This window comes from Vulpes lagopus, chromosome 2 (assembly GCF_018345385.1).
Source record: "Vulpes lagopus strain Blue_001 chromosome 2, ASM1834538v1, whole genome shotgun sequence".
Taxonomy (NCBI): domain Eukaryota; kingdom Metazoa; phylum Chordata; class Mammalia; order Carnivora; family Canidae; genus Vulpes; species Vulpes lagopus.
In genome coordinates, this window is record NC_054825.1 from 610,254 (window position 1) to 630,792 (window position 20,539).

General features: G+C 53.0%; 1 protein-coding gene across 3 annotated transcripts in view; it reads left to right on the forward strand.

The window, feature by feature from the left end:
• Positions 1-20,539, forward strand: part of CFAP46 (cilia and flagella associated protein 46) — a 102,881-nt gene that overhangs the window by 62,788 nt on the left and 19,554 nt on the right. The window contains exons 32-44 of one of the 3 annotated variants that reach the window (XM_041743635.1): positions 2,298-2,446; positions 3,194-3,355; positions 3,632-3,764; positions 4,360-4,506; positions 6,313-6,513; positions 6,600-6,706; positions 7,935-8,111; positions 9,191-9,326; positions 15,656-15,844; positions 16,515-16,703; positions 18,225-18,359; positions 18,434-18,613; positions 19,052-19,222. In XM_041743635.1, coding sequence (XP_041599569.1) covers positions 2,298-2,446; positions 3,194-3,355; positions 3,632-3,764; positions 4,360-4,506; positions 6,313-6,513; positions 6,600-6,706; positions 7,935-8,111; positions 9,191-9,326; positions 15,656-15,844; positions 16,515-16,703; positions 18,225-18,359; positions 18,434-18,613; positions 19,052-19,222 — 2,076 coding nt within the window. Of the gene's footprint in view, positions 1-2,297; positions 2,447-3,193; positions 3,356-3,631; positions 3,765-4,359; positions 4,507-6,312; positions 6,514-6,599; positions 6,707-7,934; positions 8,112-9,190; positions 9,327-15,655; positions 15,845-16,514; positions 16,752-18,224; positions 18,360-18,433; positions 18,614-19,051; positions 19,223-20,539 lie in introns of all 3 variants that reach the window. The other 2 variants (XM_041743636.1, XM_041743637.1) reach the window with 2 other exon arrangements.

Sequence of the window (20,539 nt, forward strand, 5' to 3'; positions counted from 1 at the left end):
TCCCTGGCATTGGGGTGGGACTGGATGCTCCAGGCCTCTGGTCACAGGGCTGGTTCCCGAGCTGTCTGGGGGCTGCCCACAGTCACCCCACGGGCGTGAACTCAGGTGTGCGTGGAAGGGGCTCGGGAATAAGGAGATGACAGGGGCTTCAGGAGCTCCATGCCGGCAGCCAGGGACAAAGGCCAGAGATGCACGTCCTGCGGATGCACGCTGACCTTTTCATCAATTAGGAAGTATTCCCTCCCCCTCCCCCTCCTCATTTTTTTTTTTTTTTTGGAGGGACTTCTTGCTTTTACCGATACTTATTTCTTTTAGAAGTCTGGTATATGACAATGCGATGTTGTGTTTATTTTGTCTTTAGTAACTAATATTTGAGAACATTTCGATATTAATGGAACGTAATCTAAGAAGTTCAGTTTTTTACATTGCAATATCAGACAGAATATTAATAGGAGATAATAAAAATAATTATGGTCAAAATTACTGTGCCAAAACATAATAAATGCTTGGTATGAGTCCACAGAGCATTTCATTTCTGGCATAAAGTTCTTCGACTACGAGGGAGAACCTTTGCTTGACCTCAGGCAGGGACTGTCCCTCCATGCTGGGCTGGCCTCGCCTGGTGTTTCTTCTGCCGTGGCCCTTAGCATCGCGGTCTGGCCGTGTGAGTGGGGTTGGGTGGAGGCGCTCCTCACGGGCATCCCCGCTCGAGTGCGCAAGCCATTAACCGGAACGAGGAGGCAGCCGAGCGGGACGAGCGCCCGGCACATTTGAGGCCAGGAGGTTGAGCCTAAGGAATGGCGTCAGGATTCAGGGAAAAAGCTCACACCTCACATAGCACGAAGGCCGGTTGGGAGCTTGAGAAAAGAACAAAGCCCTAAATCGCTCTTTCTGGGAATGGTGACAGCGAACCTTCCACCGTTTTCCCTGTGGCTGCAGACGGTCTTTGCTGGCCCGGTGGGCACGAGGGTGGGGCCGGCCAGGACACTCTGCTCACCGCCGCGGAAGCCTGCCCCCCCTTATTTTATTTATTTATTTTTTTCACTATTCTTGGGGAGAATTTGTATGAGATTATTTGTTCTTTCTTCCCTAAATTTGGTGGAATTCCCTGGTGGAAACTTCTGCCCAATTCTTCTACCTTCTGCCCAGTTCTTCTGTGGGAAGGTCACAGGTTATGATTCAGTTCACTTTGCAGCTCTGTAGCTCTTCAGATTTCCTGTTTCTTCTGGTAATCTGGCAGATTGTGTTTTTCTAGGATATTTCCACTTAATATAAAATTTCAAGTTTGTAATGTAATGTTCTTTTATATATATATATATATATATATAATTGTTCTTAATGTCCTTTTATTATCCTCAGTGTCTGTAGGGTCTGTAGGATTTTGTCTTCCCACCCCTCTCTCCTGACCGGCCTCACCAGGAGTTCTCAGTTACTAGTCTCTCAAAGAACAAGATGTTTTCCAGGCTACCCAAAGCTTTTGAGGACGTCCTGGAGATGGCTGCTTTACTTCTAGATCACCCTTAATCCTAAAATGCAGCCCTTGGGACATCCAGTCTGGGCATGTAGCTTTCAGTGGGGCCTCAACACTGGTTTTTGTCTCTGCCCTACAAAAAAAAAAAAATCAAAAACACCCGGAGGTACCATGACATGCAGCTTCCCAGCTGCAGAATCCACAGAAACTCCCAGGACAACTGTACCCCAATATGGCAGGCTCATTTCTCTGGACGCCCATTGTCTTCCGGCTCTCAGCCTGGTAACTTCTCCCAGCATCACCCAGGCTTCAGAGCCTTTGGCATGTTTCTAAAATACTTCGTCCAACTTTTCTAATTTTCCGCTACAGAATAATGATTTTATCAAACCCACTCCGTCTTTGTAAATATTAGTTCTTCTCGTCCTGTATTAAATTTTAAGGCAGTTATATGTGTTCATAAATATTCTGTTTTTAGTGGACCAGCAGTTTTTTTTTTAGTGGAAGAAATCCAACAAAAACATTAATTTGAGTAAATACATAAAAGGATTATTTCTTATGAGGACCTTTAGCTGCACTTGGGTATTGAAGATTCTGGATGCTCCCACGTGACCCGTGACCCGATGAAAGCTGTGAATAAAGGAAGGAGAGCAGGGGGAGGGCACGTCGTCATCCATTCATTCACAAACACTGCTGGGCACCTGCTGTGTGCCAGGAGCCATGCTTGGCAGGGGGGAAGGAGAGAAGTTTTTGAAGAAAGACCCTATAAACTAGTGGCCTAACCTTTCTCCCCTCTTTGACCTTACATGTTTGTTGTGTGTTTATGTAGACATACACTTTATATTACCTGGACCATTTGGTCAAAGCCTTGCAGAAGATGTCCCTTTATGAGCTCACCATCCCAGTCCTGCAGCTGGGCGTAGTAATCGCAGCCTCTGTGGTAGAAAGCAAGAGCCTCAAAGATCTCTACCACCTTCGGTCAGTATAACTGTTTTATTTTCAGTGAAACTGGGGAATATTTAGGTGGCTAAAGTGAACATTTGCCCCCAAAGCAGTATAAAAATGGTATTTTCAAATAATTAATTCTGTGGTTGACTGTTTCTATACATGTTATTCCCTGTGGTTTGTTAAACCCAATAAATCAATATACCTGAACATAAAAATAGTAATTATATTTTTAAATTCCTACCTGGTCCTTAAGAGAAGGTCATTCTTCTATGGAAACATTCACTGAAGTATTAGAATAAAGGGCCGCTGTGTCTGTCGCCTACTCTCAAATCATCCAGAAAACAAATACAAGGGGGTGTGCGTGTGGGGGGGGGCGGCCCTGGAGGGAAAACGATAAAGCGAATGTGGTGAAGGGCATGTGCTACGGGAGTCTGGGCGAGGGACGGACGTACAGCCATCCTTGCCGTGTTTGTGTGGCCTTCAAGCAGGCTTGAAATCATTTCAAAATAAAACCGTTTCGCACCAGAATCAAAGCAGAGCCTGTCTGCTTGCAGTTGTGACGGGTGGTCAGAGCCCCACCCACGTGCCTTATTTTTACCTCTAAAGGTGACCCTAAGAGCGCAGGTGTGCACGGAGTCAGATACAGGAATGAATATTAAAGTTTTTCTACCTGAAATCTGGCAGAGGCACCTGTGTAATTCTGCGAAGGTCTAAAACTTATTGAAAACATCACCAAAGTGGACGTTTCTTTTTCGTTTACCACTTTTTATGGGACAGCCCGGGGCGGATCTGCTGCGTCCGTGTAGCCTGTCCCCTCTCCCCGTCGCCCCCGTCCCCTAGGCTTGCTGTTATTTGTTCCGACCTGAAACTGCGCGAGGCGGCCGCTCACCACGAGGCGCTGGCCGGGCAAACACACATCTACGAGGCGGAGCAGGCAAGGTGGGCCCCCGCGGGACGCAGCTCGCCTGCCCCGGCCGCAGGCTCCTCCCCTCGTCCGCCTGCGGGGCTGTGCCCGGCGCTGGGGGGCAGCTGTGCCCGGGGGCGGTCGAGGGAGCTTTTCGTTATCTTTGTAAACATGTGGGTGGGCAGTGGCGTGTGGCTTCCTGCAACTGTTTCCATTTGCACTTCTTGATGACTAATAACACTGAACATTTTCAGGTATTTCTCGGCTGTTGAATTTCTTCTTTGGCATTTTGCCCATGTTCCTTATATTAGCTGCAGAAAAGAGATCGCCTTGAGGAAGGAGAAGAATAAGGAACCGCTCTCGGAAGACAGCGTGGCGACACTGGCTGAGCCCGTCGCTGCGGTCCAGCCCGCAGAGGTGAAGCCGCTGGTGGCCAAGGATAAGGTACCTCCCTCTGCCGGCCGCCCTGCGTTCCTGGCCCGGCGGGGCAGCGCCGAGGCCGTGCTCGGGCCACTAGCCAGGACGTGTCTTAGCCACGAGCTGTGTCCTAAACCCTCACGCAGGGTCTCCGGGAAACCCCGGGACTGGCCGGGTGTGTCCCCCACAACGGGCCCCGGCTGTCTCAGGAAGACGGGGCCGCAGATCACCTCGGGGCAGGCCTGCCTGGGTCCTGGGCAGCATTCAGAGAAGACGGGGTGGGGGCTGCCCAGAGGGCTCCCCAGGAAGGGCAGACCAGCCTGGGCCGCAGAGAGTGGAGGCTCTCCCTTCCACACAGCAGCTCCCCCTGTGTGGGCTAGCCCACGAAGGAAAGTAGCCACGCCAGCCACTTGTCCCAGATGGGAGCACCACATCTGGGACTCCATTTGTGAGCCCCCAACATCCACCACTTGGGAGACGCGGTGGGAACAGGCCAAGGGGCCCAGGGACACCTCCCGGGCTGGGCCAGATGCCACCCGGTACCTGAGAACACGGGGCACAGGCGGGAGCTGGGGCGGCCAGGACCGGCCGCTGGTGTGGACACGCCTGCCCTGCCTCACAGATCCTGCAGATCAACGGAGAGACTGGGAAGGGCCTGGAAGGGACCTCCTTCCCCGAGCTGTGGACCCTCAAAGCAGAGGTGCTGCTGGAGATGGACCTGTACCAGCCTGCGAGGCTGCTGCTGGCGGAGGCCTACCTGGCCTTCCAGGTGAGGGGCCGCCCCTGGCCGCCCGAAGCAGCATCCCCGGCTGCTCTCTGGGGCTCGGGCTGTCTGCTCCAAAGCTGGCCGGCCTCTTGCCATTCTGGAACATCCGTGTTAGACTTGGATCCAAGTCTCTGCCCTTTGCCCAGCATTTCTCTGGTTTTTGTTCACTCTTTATTGAGAGTTTGCTAAAGTCCCTACTTCCTATGGCTGCTGTGGGTCTGATTCCACAGCCACTTTCTCTTGGACGGTGGGGCTCCCAGTGGGCGGCTGCTCTGTTTCCTGATGTCCTATGTGGAGGCTGAGAGCCTGGAGGGCCCGGAGGCAGCTTCGTCCTTAGCGCCTCCCTGGGGCCTCATGGAAGCCTGGGCTTCTCTGACCCCTCAGGCCTGCATTGCAGCCTGGCTCTTGGGATCCTAGCTCACTCCTTAGCCCCCTGCGACTCCCGTCTGCTGAGCGTCTTGGGCCCGCTCCACCCTGAGCACAGCTCTTCGGCCCTCCTGGGCCCCCGGTGACTGGCCCTCTGGTGCCAGCTCCTTCCCAGCTGCTGTTGCTTTTCTCCTGGGCTCTGTCCCCCCCGGGCATGGATGCCCACGTGTGCATCCCTCCTCGCAGAGGTTGTGACTCTCTGGCGCCTGCAGACAAGTGATTCTAACTGTGTCCACCTCCAAGAACTGCATTCCCTGGTGGGCGAGGCAAAGTTAAACAGGCCCAGACAGGCTGTCACTTGTTTTGAAGGACTCCAGAGAGTGAGACGTTCCTAATAAAAACAGAAATCAAGGCCGTGGGAGGTAGAGGCAGTGGGCCGGGTGCTCAGGCATGTGGGTCTTGGCCAGCCAGCCAGCCGTGTGCAGGCCTGGCAGTGAGACAGGCGGGCAGACTGCGGAGGGAGTGAGGCTGGGGAGGAAGAGTCTCAGAGGCCGCACGCTGCCCTGCTGGACATCAGACAGTTCCTGGGGCAGAGTCAGTCCCCACAGGGTGGCTGGGCCACCTTTGCCTCCTCCAGACAGCACACTGCCCCTCCTGGCCTTCTAGCATGTGTCCCACACACATGGATGGTGCTCGGCCCACGCCCTGGACCACCCACACCATGGCCACGTCTCCACGGGGCCATAGCAGCCAGAGCCTGGTGGCGTCTCCCTGGGGACAAGCGCCTGCTTCCACCCACAGTAGCCTACAGTCCGCCTCTTTGCTGCAGAGGTGTCCACCTGCCAACCTGCTCATCTACCGTGTGCACTTTGCTCTCCTCGTCTCCAGCCTGCATTTGCCTTCCAGGGCCCTGGCTCCAGGCCCCTGGGGCCTCCACTTGAGTCTCTTTGGGCTGCATACTAGCTGCTGTGTCTGGAGCCGGCCGCCTTGGACTCTTGCTCTTCCTGCCTGAGCACCTTGTGTCCTCCTACTGGGGTGCGGTTCAGAGGCCAAAAGCACCCCCACACCACGCCCAGGCCACCTGCAACTGAATGCAACAGATGGGGGATGGCTGGCTAGGGTGCGAGTCTGTTTGCCGGCCCCCGAACCCTGCTGCCTTCAGCCAGCATCTGGACAGGGGCTCCCGGGAGGGCGCTGGGGACTGCCGCTAAGGGGAGGGGGCTTTCCAGGGCCCTGAGCACCGTCGAGAACCCTGAGGAGGTTTCAGCACATGCACAGGCCTCAAGCCCACCCACTCTGTGCCCTGAGGGCACATAGGGGGCCTCCTTCAGAGGTGAGGGAGCAGCCCAGTGGACACCGTGGGGGCAGGCCTGGTGCCCGGAGCTGCCTCGCTCTGTCTCTTCCTGCTTCCCCATCCCCTCTCCATATACATGTATTTTTTAGGAGCTTGATGATCCTTGTGCAGAAGCAAAATGCCTGCTCCTTCTAGCACAGCTAGCAAACAAGGAAAAAAACTATGGACAAGCGAAGGAGATGGTGGAGCAGGCCCAGCGCCTGGGGGGCAGTGAGGACTTCTGGTACAGCTCAACCCTGACTCTGGCAGACGCGCTCCTGTCCACGGAGGGTGAAGGCCGAGAGGCGGTAGTACGGACGCCCTGGGGCCCTGGGGGGCGGTGGCTGGGCCCCGCGGCCAGAACAACACGCAGATGTCAGCGCCGCGTCACCCTCAGGTCTGCCAGTTGTTTCAAAGACTCATGGATGCCTTCAGGGCCCTGCAGAGGGAAAGACCCAACCGAACGCCCGTCTTGGAATTTATGATCACAGACCTAGAAGCCAGGTAGTTCTTTGTAAGAAAACCTGTTAATTCACATGAAAGTCACGGTCGGCTTTATTCTTCATGCCGTGTTTCAAACCTGTGAGGCGCCGAGAATCACACCCGGAGAGCCATCGGCCCGCGCCCCGACCCCGCTGAGCCGCTCCGAAGCGGGGCCTTCCACCCGGGGAACCCCTGCCTGCCACACGCGGCCCCGGGCGGGGAGCCTGGGGAGGTTCCCAGAGCCTGACCTTCGGCCTTCCGGCTCCTGGGGGACGTGTCTCTTCCTTTCCAGGGATGCAGGTGGCTTGTATTGTTCCTAAATTCGTGTCCCCAGGTGTGCGTAGGTGTCCTGCAGACACGTGGGCGCAGGCGTAGGTGTGGGGCGGTCTGGCCGCGGGGTGCCCCCCAGCCCTCCTGCCAGCGTGGAGCTCTGAGGGGGAAGACCCTGGGGTCTGTCCTGCTCCTTCTTCACCTCTGCTCTGGCTGCTGGGGGCCTGCGGCCTGTCTGGGCAGGCGGGCGGCAGGTGCCCGGGGGCAGAGCTGAAGGGCAGCACTCTGGTCTCTCAGATTTGTAGCTTATTTCTGAGCCATCTTTCTGGTAATTTGTATTCTTCTAGAAAATTGTTTCCTCTGGGTTTTGGGTTGTGTTGCTGGGTATGTCTGGACTCTTCTCCCAGAACTTCACAGAGTCTTTGTCATAGGCCGTCCCCGGCCTCGTACCCCGTGCCCTGGCTCTCCTCCTACCTCAGAGCTGGACCCCATGCTTCAACGACCGTAACAGAGAGGCAGCCTGTCCTCTCTCGACCACAGCAACGGAGGCTTGTCTGACTTTGGTTCTCCTCATTTTTGGTTGTCTTTGCTAAGTTCTTGGCTCTGTATCTGGGAGGGGCTGCCCATGACTCTCCGTGGCCGTCTGTGCCTGTTCCCCTTCCGCTCTTCCCGCTCCTACTGCAGACGCTGGGACACCCCTGGCACCCCGGCAGCACCCCACCGTTGCATGTGTGAAGCCTGTCCCTTCCGCGTGGGTTCCCTTTTCTGCCCCTGAGTCATAGGACAGTGGTTTTGAATTTCCCGAAGCAGGTGATGCCGGGGTGGGGGCTGCTACTTTCCAACTCAATCACGTTGCGGGGGAAGCATGTGGCCTGGGTGGTTTCTGGCCTGTGGGGGGTGTACTCAGGTGTTTCCTCTGGCGTCGGGTGATGCTGCCCAGACTGCAGTCACTGCACGGGATGGTCCGTGTCCCCTGCAGGTGTGTGAGCCTCCAGATCAGGGCTGCTCAGGAGCTAGTCAGTGGAGAACCTCCCGAATGCTTGTTTCGACTGAGCGAAATGGATGATCGCTTGATGGAGATTGAGAAAAAGTTGATCACCTGGGGCTGCCCACAGAATTGTGTGAATATAAAACTAGAGCGCGCAAAGATAAAGAGGTGAGAAGCCCTGCTGTGGGCCCTCCCAGGCGAGGGAGGGGCTGGCCCTCTGAGCACAGTCAGGGCCAGCCTGTCACTCGTTCAGTTACCATCACTGTGCCCGAGCCCTGCATGCGGCTCCCCCAGGCTGCACCAGCCCTTCCCCCTCTTGCCCCTCCTTGCCCCCACCTCCTGCCCCATGTCCTGACCCTGTGCCCAGCTCTCCTAGGTCAAGCCCCCATTGGGCCCCATTGTCGTGCAACAGAACCTCCTCCTCCTGGCCCTGACCCTGTGGCCGCCTGCACTTCCCTCCAGGGCAGCAGCACAGGGGTGTGTCCTCACTCTTGTGCAGTCTACTCAGCATCCCATGGGCTCCGTCTCTGCAAACACATGGACATACCCCCACAACGCTCACACAGTGGTCACATTTGTGCCAAAACAGGCCATGCCCACATGTGCACATTACCCATGAGCACTCACAGGTGTTCACATACATGCACCTGCTCACACTGGCTCCAGCTCTGTCAGCCTCCCTTGTGCGACCTCTCAGAGTCCCCACTGTCCTCGAGGGCAAGGGCTGGCCCAGAGGCGAGGAACGAGGCCAGACCTCAGGAACCGCCCTCCCTCTCTCACCTGCCCTCCATCCCTCTGGCCCCAGGCCACCCATGTGCTTGGTGGACACGCAGGCATTTCGAAGCACAACAGGCCAATCCTGTGTAAGGTCTTAAAAACAGCCTTTAGGAGGGAAAAGAAACCTGGACACTTGGGGAATAGAACCTTGATCCTATTACAGTGAAATTGATATATGACATCATAGAACTTTTAGAAATGCAGAAAAGCACAAATAGGAAAACAAGGTGGTTAAATCAGCACAGTTAATGTTGTGGTATTGGTTCACTGGTTCTGTCAGGCATAGATTTAATTTTACTGTGCTAAGATATAGTAACAATATCTTTACATATAAAACATCAGAAAGCTTGAAGTACAAATAAAAATACCATATAATTATTTAAAAATTACATATACTATGCGTTTTGTTAATACTGTTGGCATAATGCTTGACATTTTTATTCTAAATTCCACTCTTCCATCTTACAAAGATTATGTGCCCAAAATGAGAAAGATGAAGAGCAAAAAATGGCGTACCACCTGGAAGCCCATCACTTGGTCCAGACAGCCGTGGCTGAGGCTGAGGAGCTGTTCCGCCACGTGCGGGGCTTACTGTCCGTGCAGGAGGTGAGTCTGTCCTGGGTCCCTCCCTGCAGCCCAGAGCACCCCTGTGGCACACACAGACATGCCCCGCACTTGCCCTAAACAAGCTGCCGGCTCCCACTTCTGGCTGAGGTGCAGTAACAGTGACAAGATTTGCTCTCCCGTCCAAAATAACCAAAAAGTAGACAAAAACGTGATACAGACTTTCAACACACTAGATGTCAGCATGGGCACCATCAACCCCAAGCAGACGGCCCCTCCCATGTCCACACTCACCGCAGCTGCAGGGGCCCAGTGGGTCAGTGCGGTGCCACTTGGAGCAGCACCTGCTCCCACTGGCCAGACTAGACAACCTCATGACCCAGAGCACGGCACAGAGCAGAGGGAAGGTCTTGTCTCGATCGGGGATAAGCCGCCCTGATGAGACCTGCCCCAGAACTGCCTGAAGAGTCATAGACCTGAGAGGACTACAGTGTCTGCATATGGTGGTCCCAGAGCAAAAGTGAAAGTAGGAGCATGAGTGTCCATCTGCCAAAAAAACAAGTTGCATGATGTCTGGCAACCAATGAAAAATCATCACGCCGAAATCCCAATTGAAAATTGCATGCAAAATTACCATGCCAAAAAGAGGGGAAAATATAGCTTATACATGTGGAATAATCCATGAAGACCAGCCGAGAATTGGCACAGATACCAGAATACAACAACAGGGGTGTTAAAAGCTACTACTGACCGCATTCTGTATGCTCAGAAAGCTAAGTAGAGACATTGAAGGTGTAAAAAGTGCAAGAATGAACTTTTAGGGGCAAAAACCACAATGTGTGTGATGAAGTGTGCATGGCGTAGATACATGGCAGAGACTGCAGATGGTCAGAGGACCTGAAAATGGGGGAGACAGCAGTAGTGGTGGGCGAGGAGGAAAGAGAACGGAAGCTGACATCACCAGAACACCAGTTAGCGTGTCCCGAGCATGGGTACGTGTGCAATAACTGGAATCTTGCAAGAAGAGGAGGAATAGGAGTGGACATTAAATATTTGAGGAAATAATGGCTGAAACTTCCAAATTTAATAAAAAGACCCATAAACCCACAGATCCAAGAAGCTCAATAACTATGAAGAGGACTGAAGGTATGCCAAGGCATGTCATAACCCAACTGCTTACAACTGGTGATTAGAAGATTTCCTTAAGATCAGCCAGGTGGAAGAGCATATTTTATATACAGAGCAGCAAAGATCAGGTGACAGCAGAAACTAGAAGCAGTAGGATTCAGGAGACAGCGAAACACAGATGCAGATACAGCAAAGTATGTGTAAGGTACTAGGAGAAAGAACTGCTGATCTGTACCCAGCACAAACATCTTTCCAAAATTAAGGTGAAATAAAGATTTTCCCCCAAACATTCAAGAGCCAAGAGAACACATCAGCAGCAGACACACAACAGGAACATGCAAAGTTGTCTTCGAGGCAGAAGGAAAATGATACCAAATGAAAATATGACCTGTACAAGTGAATGAAGGGCGTTGACAGGGTGAGTTACCTGGCAAAACCTACAAAGATTTTCTCTCATTATTTAAATCTCTCTAAAAGATAGCTGGCTTTTCAAGCAAAAATAATAACAACGTAGCATCAGGTTTATAACGCTTGTAAAAAATGAGGTGTATGACAACAATAGTGTGAAGGATTTTTGTGCTCTATGTGAAGTGTTAAAATACGCCACAAACCGTGAAGCAATTATGAAAATTGCAGAACCAAGAGGTATACCTCATAAGCCAAGAAGGGAGAGGAAAGGAAATAAAAAAAAAAAATCATTCACTTGTTCCTCAAGAAAGCAGAAAAGGGGAAAAGAGAATAAAGAACCAGTGGAACATAGAGAAAACAAACAGCAGGATGATGCTCTCAAACCAAGTCATATCAGCAATCACGGTAAATCAGAATGGTCTGAACGGCCAAGTAAATGACGGACTTGCCAGACTGTATGAAGAAGCAAAACCCAACTATGTGCTACAACTGTGTGCCTGCAGGACAGCCACTTTAAATATAAAGACATGAATAAACTCAAAAAGGTGGGGAAAGATAAACATGCTGACCCTCATCAAAAGAAAGCTGGGGTGGCTACGTTCATTCACATCGGGCAAAGCAGGCTTCAGAGAAGGAGCATCACCAGGGACAGAGGAGTTCATTTCACAATGTAATGGGATCGACTAACCAAGAAGACGTAATGTTCTCAATGTCTAACAGCAGATTTTCAAAATGAAGTAAAAGCTTATCACATCCAATGGAATAGACAAATCTACAATTACAGCCAGAGATTTCAATATTAATATTAATAGAACAAGGAGGCATAAAGCAAGCAAAGAACTAGAAGATTTGAACACCACCACCAACCAATCTATACAGCACTCCACCCAGCAATAGCAGAAACACATTCTTTTTGTTTTGTGTGCACACAGACATTCTCCACAATAGACCATACTCTGGATCATAAATGTAAAATGATTCTCAATAAATACAAGCAGATTTAAGGAGAAAAATATATATGTAAACCAAGACCACAATGCAATTAAAGTAGAAATCAAAAAGCAGGGATCCCTGGGTGGCGCAGCAGTTTGGCGCCTGCCTTTGGCCCAGGGCACGATCCTGGAGACCCGGGATCAAATCCCACATCGGGCTCCCGGTGCATGGAGCCTGCTTCTCCCTCTGCCTGTGTCTCTGCCTCTCTCTCTCTCTCTCTCTCTGTGACTATCATAAAAAAAAATTTAAAAAGAAATCAAAAAGCAGCATAAAAGATAGAACAGTTAAGTCCATAGACAGAAAGTTGGTTAGTGGTTGTGGGGGAGGGGGCCAGAGAGGGGCATAAGACATGGGGGATGGGGTTTCCCATTGGAATGATGAGACCTCTTGGAAGTAGGTGGGGTGGTGCTGCACAAAGTTGTGAATGCACTAAGTACCACTGAATTGTACACTTTAAAACGGTTAATTTTATGTTATATGAATTTTACCTCAATTAAAAAACAAAACAAAACCAGAAAGCTATGGGTGAAATACCTAAATATGTGGAAAGTAAATAGCATCCATCAAAATAACTATGAGCCAGAGAACAAATCAAAAGGGAAAGTATTTCTGAACTGAAGGGAGAAAAAAATACATGTCAATTTTTAAGATGTCTCTAATTGTAATGCTCAGGGGGAAACTTATAACACTAAATAACCATATGACAAAAGAAAAAAGATCCCAAACTAGTGAACTTAGTCTTCACTCTAAGAAAGTAGAAGAAGAGCAAACTCCAAATAAGCAGAAATTAAAGATCAGAGTAGAAATCAGTGAAATAGGAAACATAAAAATAAAAGGTAAAATCAGTAAAACCACAAGTTGTTATTTGAGATGAATAAATTCATCCACTTTGTCCAGACGGATCAGGAAAGAAAAGAGAGGACCTAAATAATCAATATCTGAAACAAGAGATGTAACATCACCATTGAACCTATGTGTATTAAAAGGATACTAAGGGAGTGTTCTGAACAGTTTTATGATGATATAGAACAATTCCTTGAAAGACACAAACAACCAAAACTCACTCAAAAAGAAATAAATCACCTGAGTAGCCCTCCATCTGTTAAAGAAATAGAATTTGTAAAGTCTTTCCACAAAGAAAACATCAGACCGAGGTGGTTTTACTGGTGAGTCTTAGCAAGCATTTAAGGGAAGCATAATATCAATTCGACACAAAGTCTTCTAGAAAATTGAGAAGGAAGGAACACATCCCTACTCTGTAGGGCTAGTATGACCCTGATACCAAAACAAAAACTTCATTATTCTTCAAGAGCACAGATGCAAAAGTTGTAAACAAAATTTTAGTAAATATATGTAATACATAAGAAGGATAATACATCAATGCCAAGTTGGGGCTATCCTGGGTTTAACATTCAAAAATCAATTTGGTTCACCGTATTTTTTTTTTAAAGATTTTGTTTATTTATTCATGATAGAGAGAGAGAGAAAGACAGGCAGAGGGACAAGCAGGCTTCATGCTGGGAGCCCGACACGGGACTCGATCCTGGGACTCCAGGATGGTGCCCTGGGCCAAAGGCAGGTGCCAAACCACTGAGCCACCCAGGGATCCCCATGGTTCACTGTATTTTTCAAAAAATTAAAAAACCCATATCATAACCTCAGTTGACAAAACCCAACACTCATCCCTGATGGAAAAAAAAGACTCTTAGCAAACTATCAATAGAAGGAATGTTCCTCAAGCTGATACAAGGCATCTGTGAAAACACTAGGGCTCATGTCACACTTAGTCGTGAAAGCAAAGCGCTAAGATGGCAGCGTGCCTTCTCCCCACCTTCATTCAGAATTACACTTGAGTTGTAGCCAACTCAATAGGTAAGAGAAAGAAATTAAAAGGAAGTAAAATTATCTTTGTTTACAGATGACATGATCATCTGTATAGAAAATGTCATGCAGGGGCACCTGGGTGGCACCTTGGTTAAGTGTCCAACTCTTGATTTCAGCTCAGGTCATGATCTCAGGGTGCTGAGATCGAGTCCCATGCCGGGCTCCACACTGGATGAGGAGCCTACTCAAGGTTCTCTCTACCTCTTCCATTGCCCCTCCCCTGCCTGCTTGCATGCTTGAGCTCTCTCTCTCTCTTAAAAAAAAAAAAAAAGAATCTCCTGCAACCTACAAAAATGGTAATAAATGTACTAAGACTAACGAGTGATTACAGTAAGGCTTCAGGACATGAGAACAATAGGCAAGTATTAATTTTTTATTTCTGTATACTTGCAACAATTGATAAAGTATTAAAAATTCAAAAACAATAGCATTGGACAGCATAAAAATGAAATTTGTCAAAAAAAGTGAAAGCTTACCCCTGAGAACTAGAAAACATCATTGAGAGAAATTGAAGAAAACCTAAATAGATGGAGAGATATACCATGTTCGTGGACCAGAAGACTTGATATTACTAAGATCTCAATACATTTTCTGCAATCCTGACCAAGAAGCTACAGGCTTTTTAATAGAAATTGAAAAAAAAAATTTAGAATTCATTTGGAATTGCAAAAGATGTAACATAGCAAACCCAACTTTAAAAAAGAAAAACTAAAAAAATAAATAAATAAAATAATAAAAAAAAAATAAAAAAAAACTGAGTTGGAGATCAAACACTATCTGGTTTTTTAAAAGACTTATTATAAAATGACAGGAATCAAAACTGTGGTTTTAGTGTAAAAATAAGCTGAGCAGATCATGGAACGTAACAGAGAATCCAGAAATAGACACACAGACCGGCAGAAGATTGCTTTTCTACCAAAGAGCAAAGGTAATTCAGTGAAGAAAGGCTACTCTTAAAAACTGATGCTGGAGCAACTGACATCCACACCCAGACCACAGACTGCAGTTCATCCCTCACACCAGACCGGATTGACCCCAAGTGGATCATAGACCTGAAGGTAAGAGCTGAAACTGTATTTCTAGAGGAAAACACCTTTGGGACCTTGGATTCAGTGAAGACTCCTTACATACGACAACAAAAACACGATCCACGAGAGACTAATAAATGGATAAACTGGAGTCTGCTCTTCAAAAGACACTATTCAGGGGATGAAAAGACCAGGCGCACGCTGGGGGGAACATATTTGCAAACCATGTAACTGACAAGGTCTTGTATTCGGAATATAGAACACTCCTAAAATTAAAAAAAAAAAAAAACACATAAAAAGTAGGCAAACAGTTGAGCAGACATTTCTCTAAGAAAATAGGTGGATGGTAAATAATTACACGAAGGGATGAGTCAGGGAAACCACCAGACATCTATTCAAGTGGCTACAATTGAAAAGACCAAGCAAGCAAACGTTAGCAAGGACGCAGGGGGACCGAGCTCTCTTCACCGTCGTGCAGGGTGTAGCACGGACCACAGCTTAGCAGTTAAACACAGGCCACTGGAGGAGCCAGCTCCCCACTCCTGGGAATTTGCACGGCCACACGGAAGTTCGTGCACGCGTGTTCATGGCCGTTGTGTTTGCAGTAGCCCCCAGTGTTGAGTGGATAAGTGCGCTGGGGCCCACCTGTACGACAGGTACTCCTGGTCAGTGAAAGGGTGTGAGCACAGGCAGCACCACGGATGGGTCTGGAGTAATTAATTATGCGAGTGGCAGAGGCCAGAGTGTGCACGTGCCGTGTGACCCCCTGGTACAAAACCCTGGAAACTGCAAACCAGCTCGTGGTGCAGGAGTGTGGCCCCGGGCTGCTCGGGAGGGAGGGGCTGGTTAGAAAGGGCCGTGAGGGCTTGGGGGTGTGGGATACAGGTGTTGTGCTCATCGTGCCGCTCTGTGTGTGTCTGGCACGCCCAGTTGCAGAACATTAACACGCCTCTGATGAGGAAGCTGGCGCACCTGCGGCTGCACCTCGCAGAAGTGTCGCTGGACATGCTGCAGCTCATGTGGGCCGAGGCCCTGGCTCGGCAGCTGGAGCAGAGCTCTGTGGACAAGCTGCTGGCCGACTACCTGCAGAGCACGAGGGACTACACCTCCGTAGGCCTGGTAACCGTCCCCAAGACGATGTGGGCCCGTTGCTCCGGTCCGCGGGGCGCCGTGCTGGGACGCAGGACTGGCCGGGAGGATGCGCGGCGCCCAGCTCCCGGGCCGCCAGTGTGTGCTCGCCCCAGTGGCTCCCAGGGCCCTGGGGGCCTTTCCTCAGTCTGACAGCGGGGGAGGGGGGGGGCTCTCCTGGGGGACGTTCCTCGGTGCATTGCACTCTCCTACCCAGGGTATGCGTTTGCTTTGACTAATTATGTCAGCATATTAAAGAGCTCTACAAAGGTGAATTCATTTTGTTTTTTAAAAAGTTGAATTTGCAAAATATTGGAAGGAAACATCCTGCCATTTCAGACATTTTCTTGGATTCCATGTGCCATGAATCAAATTACCTTGATGTAATTATAAATACATCAAAGATAGCCCTAAAATCGAACTCGATACAAGCTAATGTATTTCCCACGAGCCCCGAATAAGATTATCTAAGCAGACTGTTGTGACCTCCCCCAATGCCAAAGGTGCCAAAGGTCAGAGTGCTTGGATGTTGCCACCCCGGGGTGTTAGACCGGGGATCTCAGGGACTGGATGGGTGGGGGGAGGCCCAGGGGGGGTCAGAGGGTGGGCCTCTGCACTTCCCAAGGCGAGGTGAAGGTGACCAGGCGGTTTGTGTTTGCAGGAATGGTTCACGCTGAAGCGGACCCTGGCGCACGCGGTGCTGGCGCAGCTGGGGAGTCTGCACTCCCTGTGCAGCGGCTGCGTGGAGATCCGCGCTCAGGTCCTGGGCCTGGCGGGGAAGGCCCTCCGCCTGCTGGCCACGCAGGCAGACCCCATGCGCCCCGCCCACTACTGGGAGGAGGGCCCCTTGGTATGTGCCCATGCTTCTAGCTCGCCCACAAGCCCTCCCACCAATCTCGTAAGTAAGAGCTGGGACATGAAATAGGCCTCGAATTGTCCCTGCTTAAGAAGGGGGAAAGGGGGAAAAGGCTGGAAGTTGTCTGTCCGGTGGGACCAGTGGGTGGGAGAGACATGGACTTCTGGGGACGGGCCCTGGAGGGAGGGGAGTGAGCAAGGGCAGGACGTCCCAGCCCAGATGTGGTGTCCAGCACGTTGTGGTTCCTGGTGTCCCCCCGCACCTCGGCTGCTCTCCTCCAGGGAGCCTGGGGTCCGCCTGAGTGCTGGGTGCCAAGCCCCCCTCCTCACATGCAGCAGGGAACCCCGAGCTCTCTTAACCCCCCTCCTCCACCTACACTGTCTGGTGAAGCCGAGGCACAGGCTTGAGCCCCTGCCACTGGCCGTGTCACACACTCAGGCTTGCTCCCTTCTGCAGAGCCCCCCCGCAAGGCTGCCCAGCAGGACTGGTGCTCCCAGGGAGCACCCCCCAGGGAGTACCCCACCCCTCCAAAGGAGCATGGGTGACAGCCGCCGCCACCGAGGGCTGTAGGAGCTCCAGGCCGCCGTCTGAGATGCCTCTGCGGGTGCCACTTCTGCCATCTGGAAGGCACCCGCCCAAAGGCAAAGCCAGGCTTTTAGGAAGACCCCCAGCCCGAGCGGCAGGGCTCTGTACCCCTGTGTGATAGCCCATCCTCCTGGATTAACTGGATCCCAGTACCCAGGGCTGGACTCACATTTGGGGGAAATGGTGGAGTTTTGGCCTCTCACTCAGTCTGTTTGTTGAGCACCTGCCCATGGCTCTGAGTCAGGTGGGCGTGGACCAGAGATGTGGCCTGGCTTGCGCCCTCCCCTTGGGGTTGGGTCCTTGTTTATGGAGCAGTACCAAGGACGCTCCCTCGCAGAGGCGCCATCTGGGAAACCCGGGCTATGTCCTTTGTGACTGGGTGCAGGTGGCATTCAAGAAGCACGTCCATCAGCCCCGTTCCCCAGCCGGGCTTCGCCTGCTCCTCCCTGTCATGACCCCACAGACCCCGGGGCTCCCCCTCACCCTGAGTTCTTACCTGCTGCCACACACCCCCTGGAGATGCCCCGGCACCCCTAGGACCTCCTCAGGGTGGCTTGTCCTGCAGTCAGGGAGGCCCAGGTCCCCACGGAGGCTTGTCTGAACATTCGTCCCTAGCACCCGGGGGCAGGTGGGCACCTGACTCCTCCTGGTGGCACAATGCTGTCTGGTGCCGGTGCCTGAAGGACTGCTGAGCAAGCACAGAACTGCGCTGTTCTGCTTCTCCAGAGCTGCTTCCCCACACAGGCCCACCCCCCAGCCGCCAGCGCTCCTGGGCCAGGCCCCTGCGGGTCAGCCCCATCGGCGACAGGCCTGACCGCTGCCTGTAGCAAGCCGCACTGAGGGGTCCACAGGGATGCCCCAAGGGTGACCAGCACCCCCGGGCGTGGCCGTGTGGCAGATGCTGGCTGATAAGAGGCTTCTTCTCCATAGGCGGGCACTGAGCTGAGCAGCCTTAGGCGTCTGGAAACCATCACAGAGGACGCGGTGGGCGAGGATCACTGCCGGGACCCACGGGCCATGAGGGCCAGCCCCGAGGAGCACACCAGGAAGGGCTCGGACCTGCAGGTATGGCCGCGCTCACCTGCCCCGCGATGCCCTGCCCACAGAGCCCACCTGAGCCTGAGCCTTGGCCCCCACAGAGGAGACTGGTGCTGGCACAGCGCTACCTGGCCCAGGCCTCCGAGGTGCTGCTGCAGTGCATGCAGGTCGCCCTGGGCAGCTGCCTCCTGGACGTTGCCGCGGCTGCCAGCCTGGAAATGGTAGAGTGCACCGGCACCCTGGACCCCACCACCACCTGCCAGTTCCTGGCGCTCTCTCAGGTACGGCTCTGCTCTGTGCCCCTGCCTCAAGGCCCGCTGGGCCTACCTGGGAGGGGGGAGTTCCCTAAGCACCCGGCAGTCCTGCTGGTGGGCTGGCCAGCCAGGCTATAGGGCGGGTCTCTGCCTTGAGAGAGTGGTGCTCAGCTGGGAAAGGAGCTTCTGCCCTGGAGGAAGTAGGGAAGGCTGTCCATCCCCCTGAGGCCCCCCTGAGGCCCCGCCCCTATTACTCACCAAGCCTCATGCTCTTGAGGCTCAGAGCCCAGAAGTGGGCAGGTGCCAGGGGCACAGTGGTGAAGGGCCTGGGGACTGCCGGTGGCCAGGAGAAGCACAGCATCCTAAGTAGCAGCCCCTGCCACCCTCCCGCATGGGCGCCGCCACCCCCCCCCCCAAGGCCCAGGGCCGAGCTCAGCCCCGTGGCGCCCTCCTGTGTCTGTTCAGAGCTGCTCGGCTTCAGAGATGATGCGGGATGTCCTGTTCACGGCCACAGCCAACACCAGCAGCTCGCAGCTGGCAGCCCTGATGCAGCTCCAGCACCAGCTGAAGCAGAAGGGGAGGATGTCCACCAGCTTGTTTGCGAGTGTGAAGCAGAGGCTGGCCGTCATTTCCAAGGTGAGCGAGCCCGCGCAGCCTGCCCTGGCCATGCAGCTCTGCAGTGCCACCCCGCTGCCACCAGCTGATGGCAGCATGCTCCAGCTCGGCCTCTTGCCAGCTGTGTGGTTCTGGGGGTGCCTCTCACCCTCCTGGCCTCTGTTTCCCCAAGGGCCTTGTGGGCTAGCAGCTCACCTGGTTGGTGGCGGGTGGGGCCTGGGCCTGCAGCAGGCTGCGGGAGGGGACAGGGCCCCTGAGGGTGTCCTGGGGGGCGCACTTGTTTCAGCTGCAGGAGACCACTGCAGATACCAGCACATCCTCTTTTGCTTGGATGAGCAGGTGTGAATTGGGGGGTTAAAGAAATGGAATTTGATGAACTGCAACAAATCAGGATGATGGGCTAGGGGCACTCGATGCCATTCGTCTGCCTCCCCTGTTGTTTCTGTGCCCACTCGTGTGGGTCTGACCTCAGCCCTTCAGCCGAGGCTTCCCTTCTCCCTCTGATGCTTGGGGCGGCACCGTCGTTTGTGGAGGGGTGTCCAGTGCACCGTGGGACGTTGAGCCCCATCCATGGCCTCCTCGCAGCAGGTGCTGGCAGCCCCTCCCTAGCTGCGGCAGCCACAAAGGTCCCCAGAATCACCCCGGCTGAGAGCCAGCGCCTTAACCCCACTGCTGGAAAGCCTGCTCTCCTCCTGAAGAGCAGCACGGGCCGTCAGAGGCGCAGGGACCAGCAGGCCAGTCCCCCGGGAGAGCAGCACAGCCAGGCACTGCCCTTGGAGGACACATCCATGTGTGTCCACTGAGGCTGGGGTGGGGGTAACCAAGCGCTCACCTCAGAGGACAGTTGAGGGACCAGACACATCAATGCACGTGCAGTGCTGAGGAGGGGGCCGGTTGCAGGGAGGGCAGGGGCTCTGTCTGGGGCAGGACGGGATCGGGACGAGGTTGGGTAGGATGGGGTCGGGGTGGAAGCGGGGTCGGGACGGGTGCCGGGCGGCCAACTCCATCATGGGTGTTGTGACGTCTCCTGCTGTTGTTCCAAGGGTCCTTGTGGAGCCCTGTATTGACCTGGTCATGGGCACAGAGCAGTCGCAGGCTTGGGTCAGCTGCAGGTGGGGGTGCGGCTGCGGACCACAGCCAGGCCGCCGCGGCAGCCACAGCAGGAGCCGCTGTCCTCGCAAGCCCTGTGAGAGCTCCCGGGACGGGAAGCTGTCACAGCAGCCTGCCCGCGTCAGTGCCTCCCGCTGGCGCATGCGGCCACCTGTGGTGACCTGCCTGGGGACTGCAGCGGCACCCAGGCCCTGGGGAGCTTGCCTGCAGCTGTGGACAGTGGTGAAC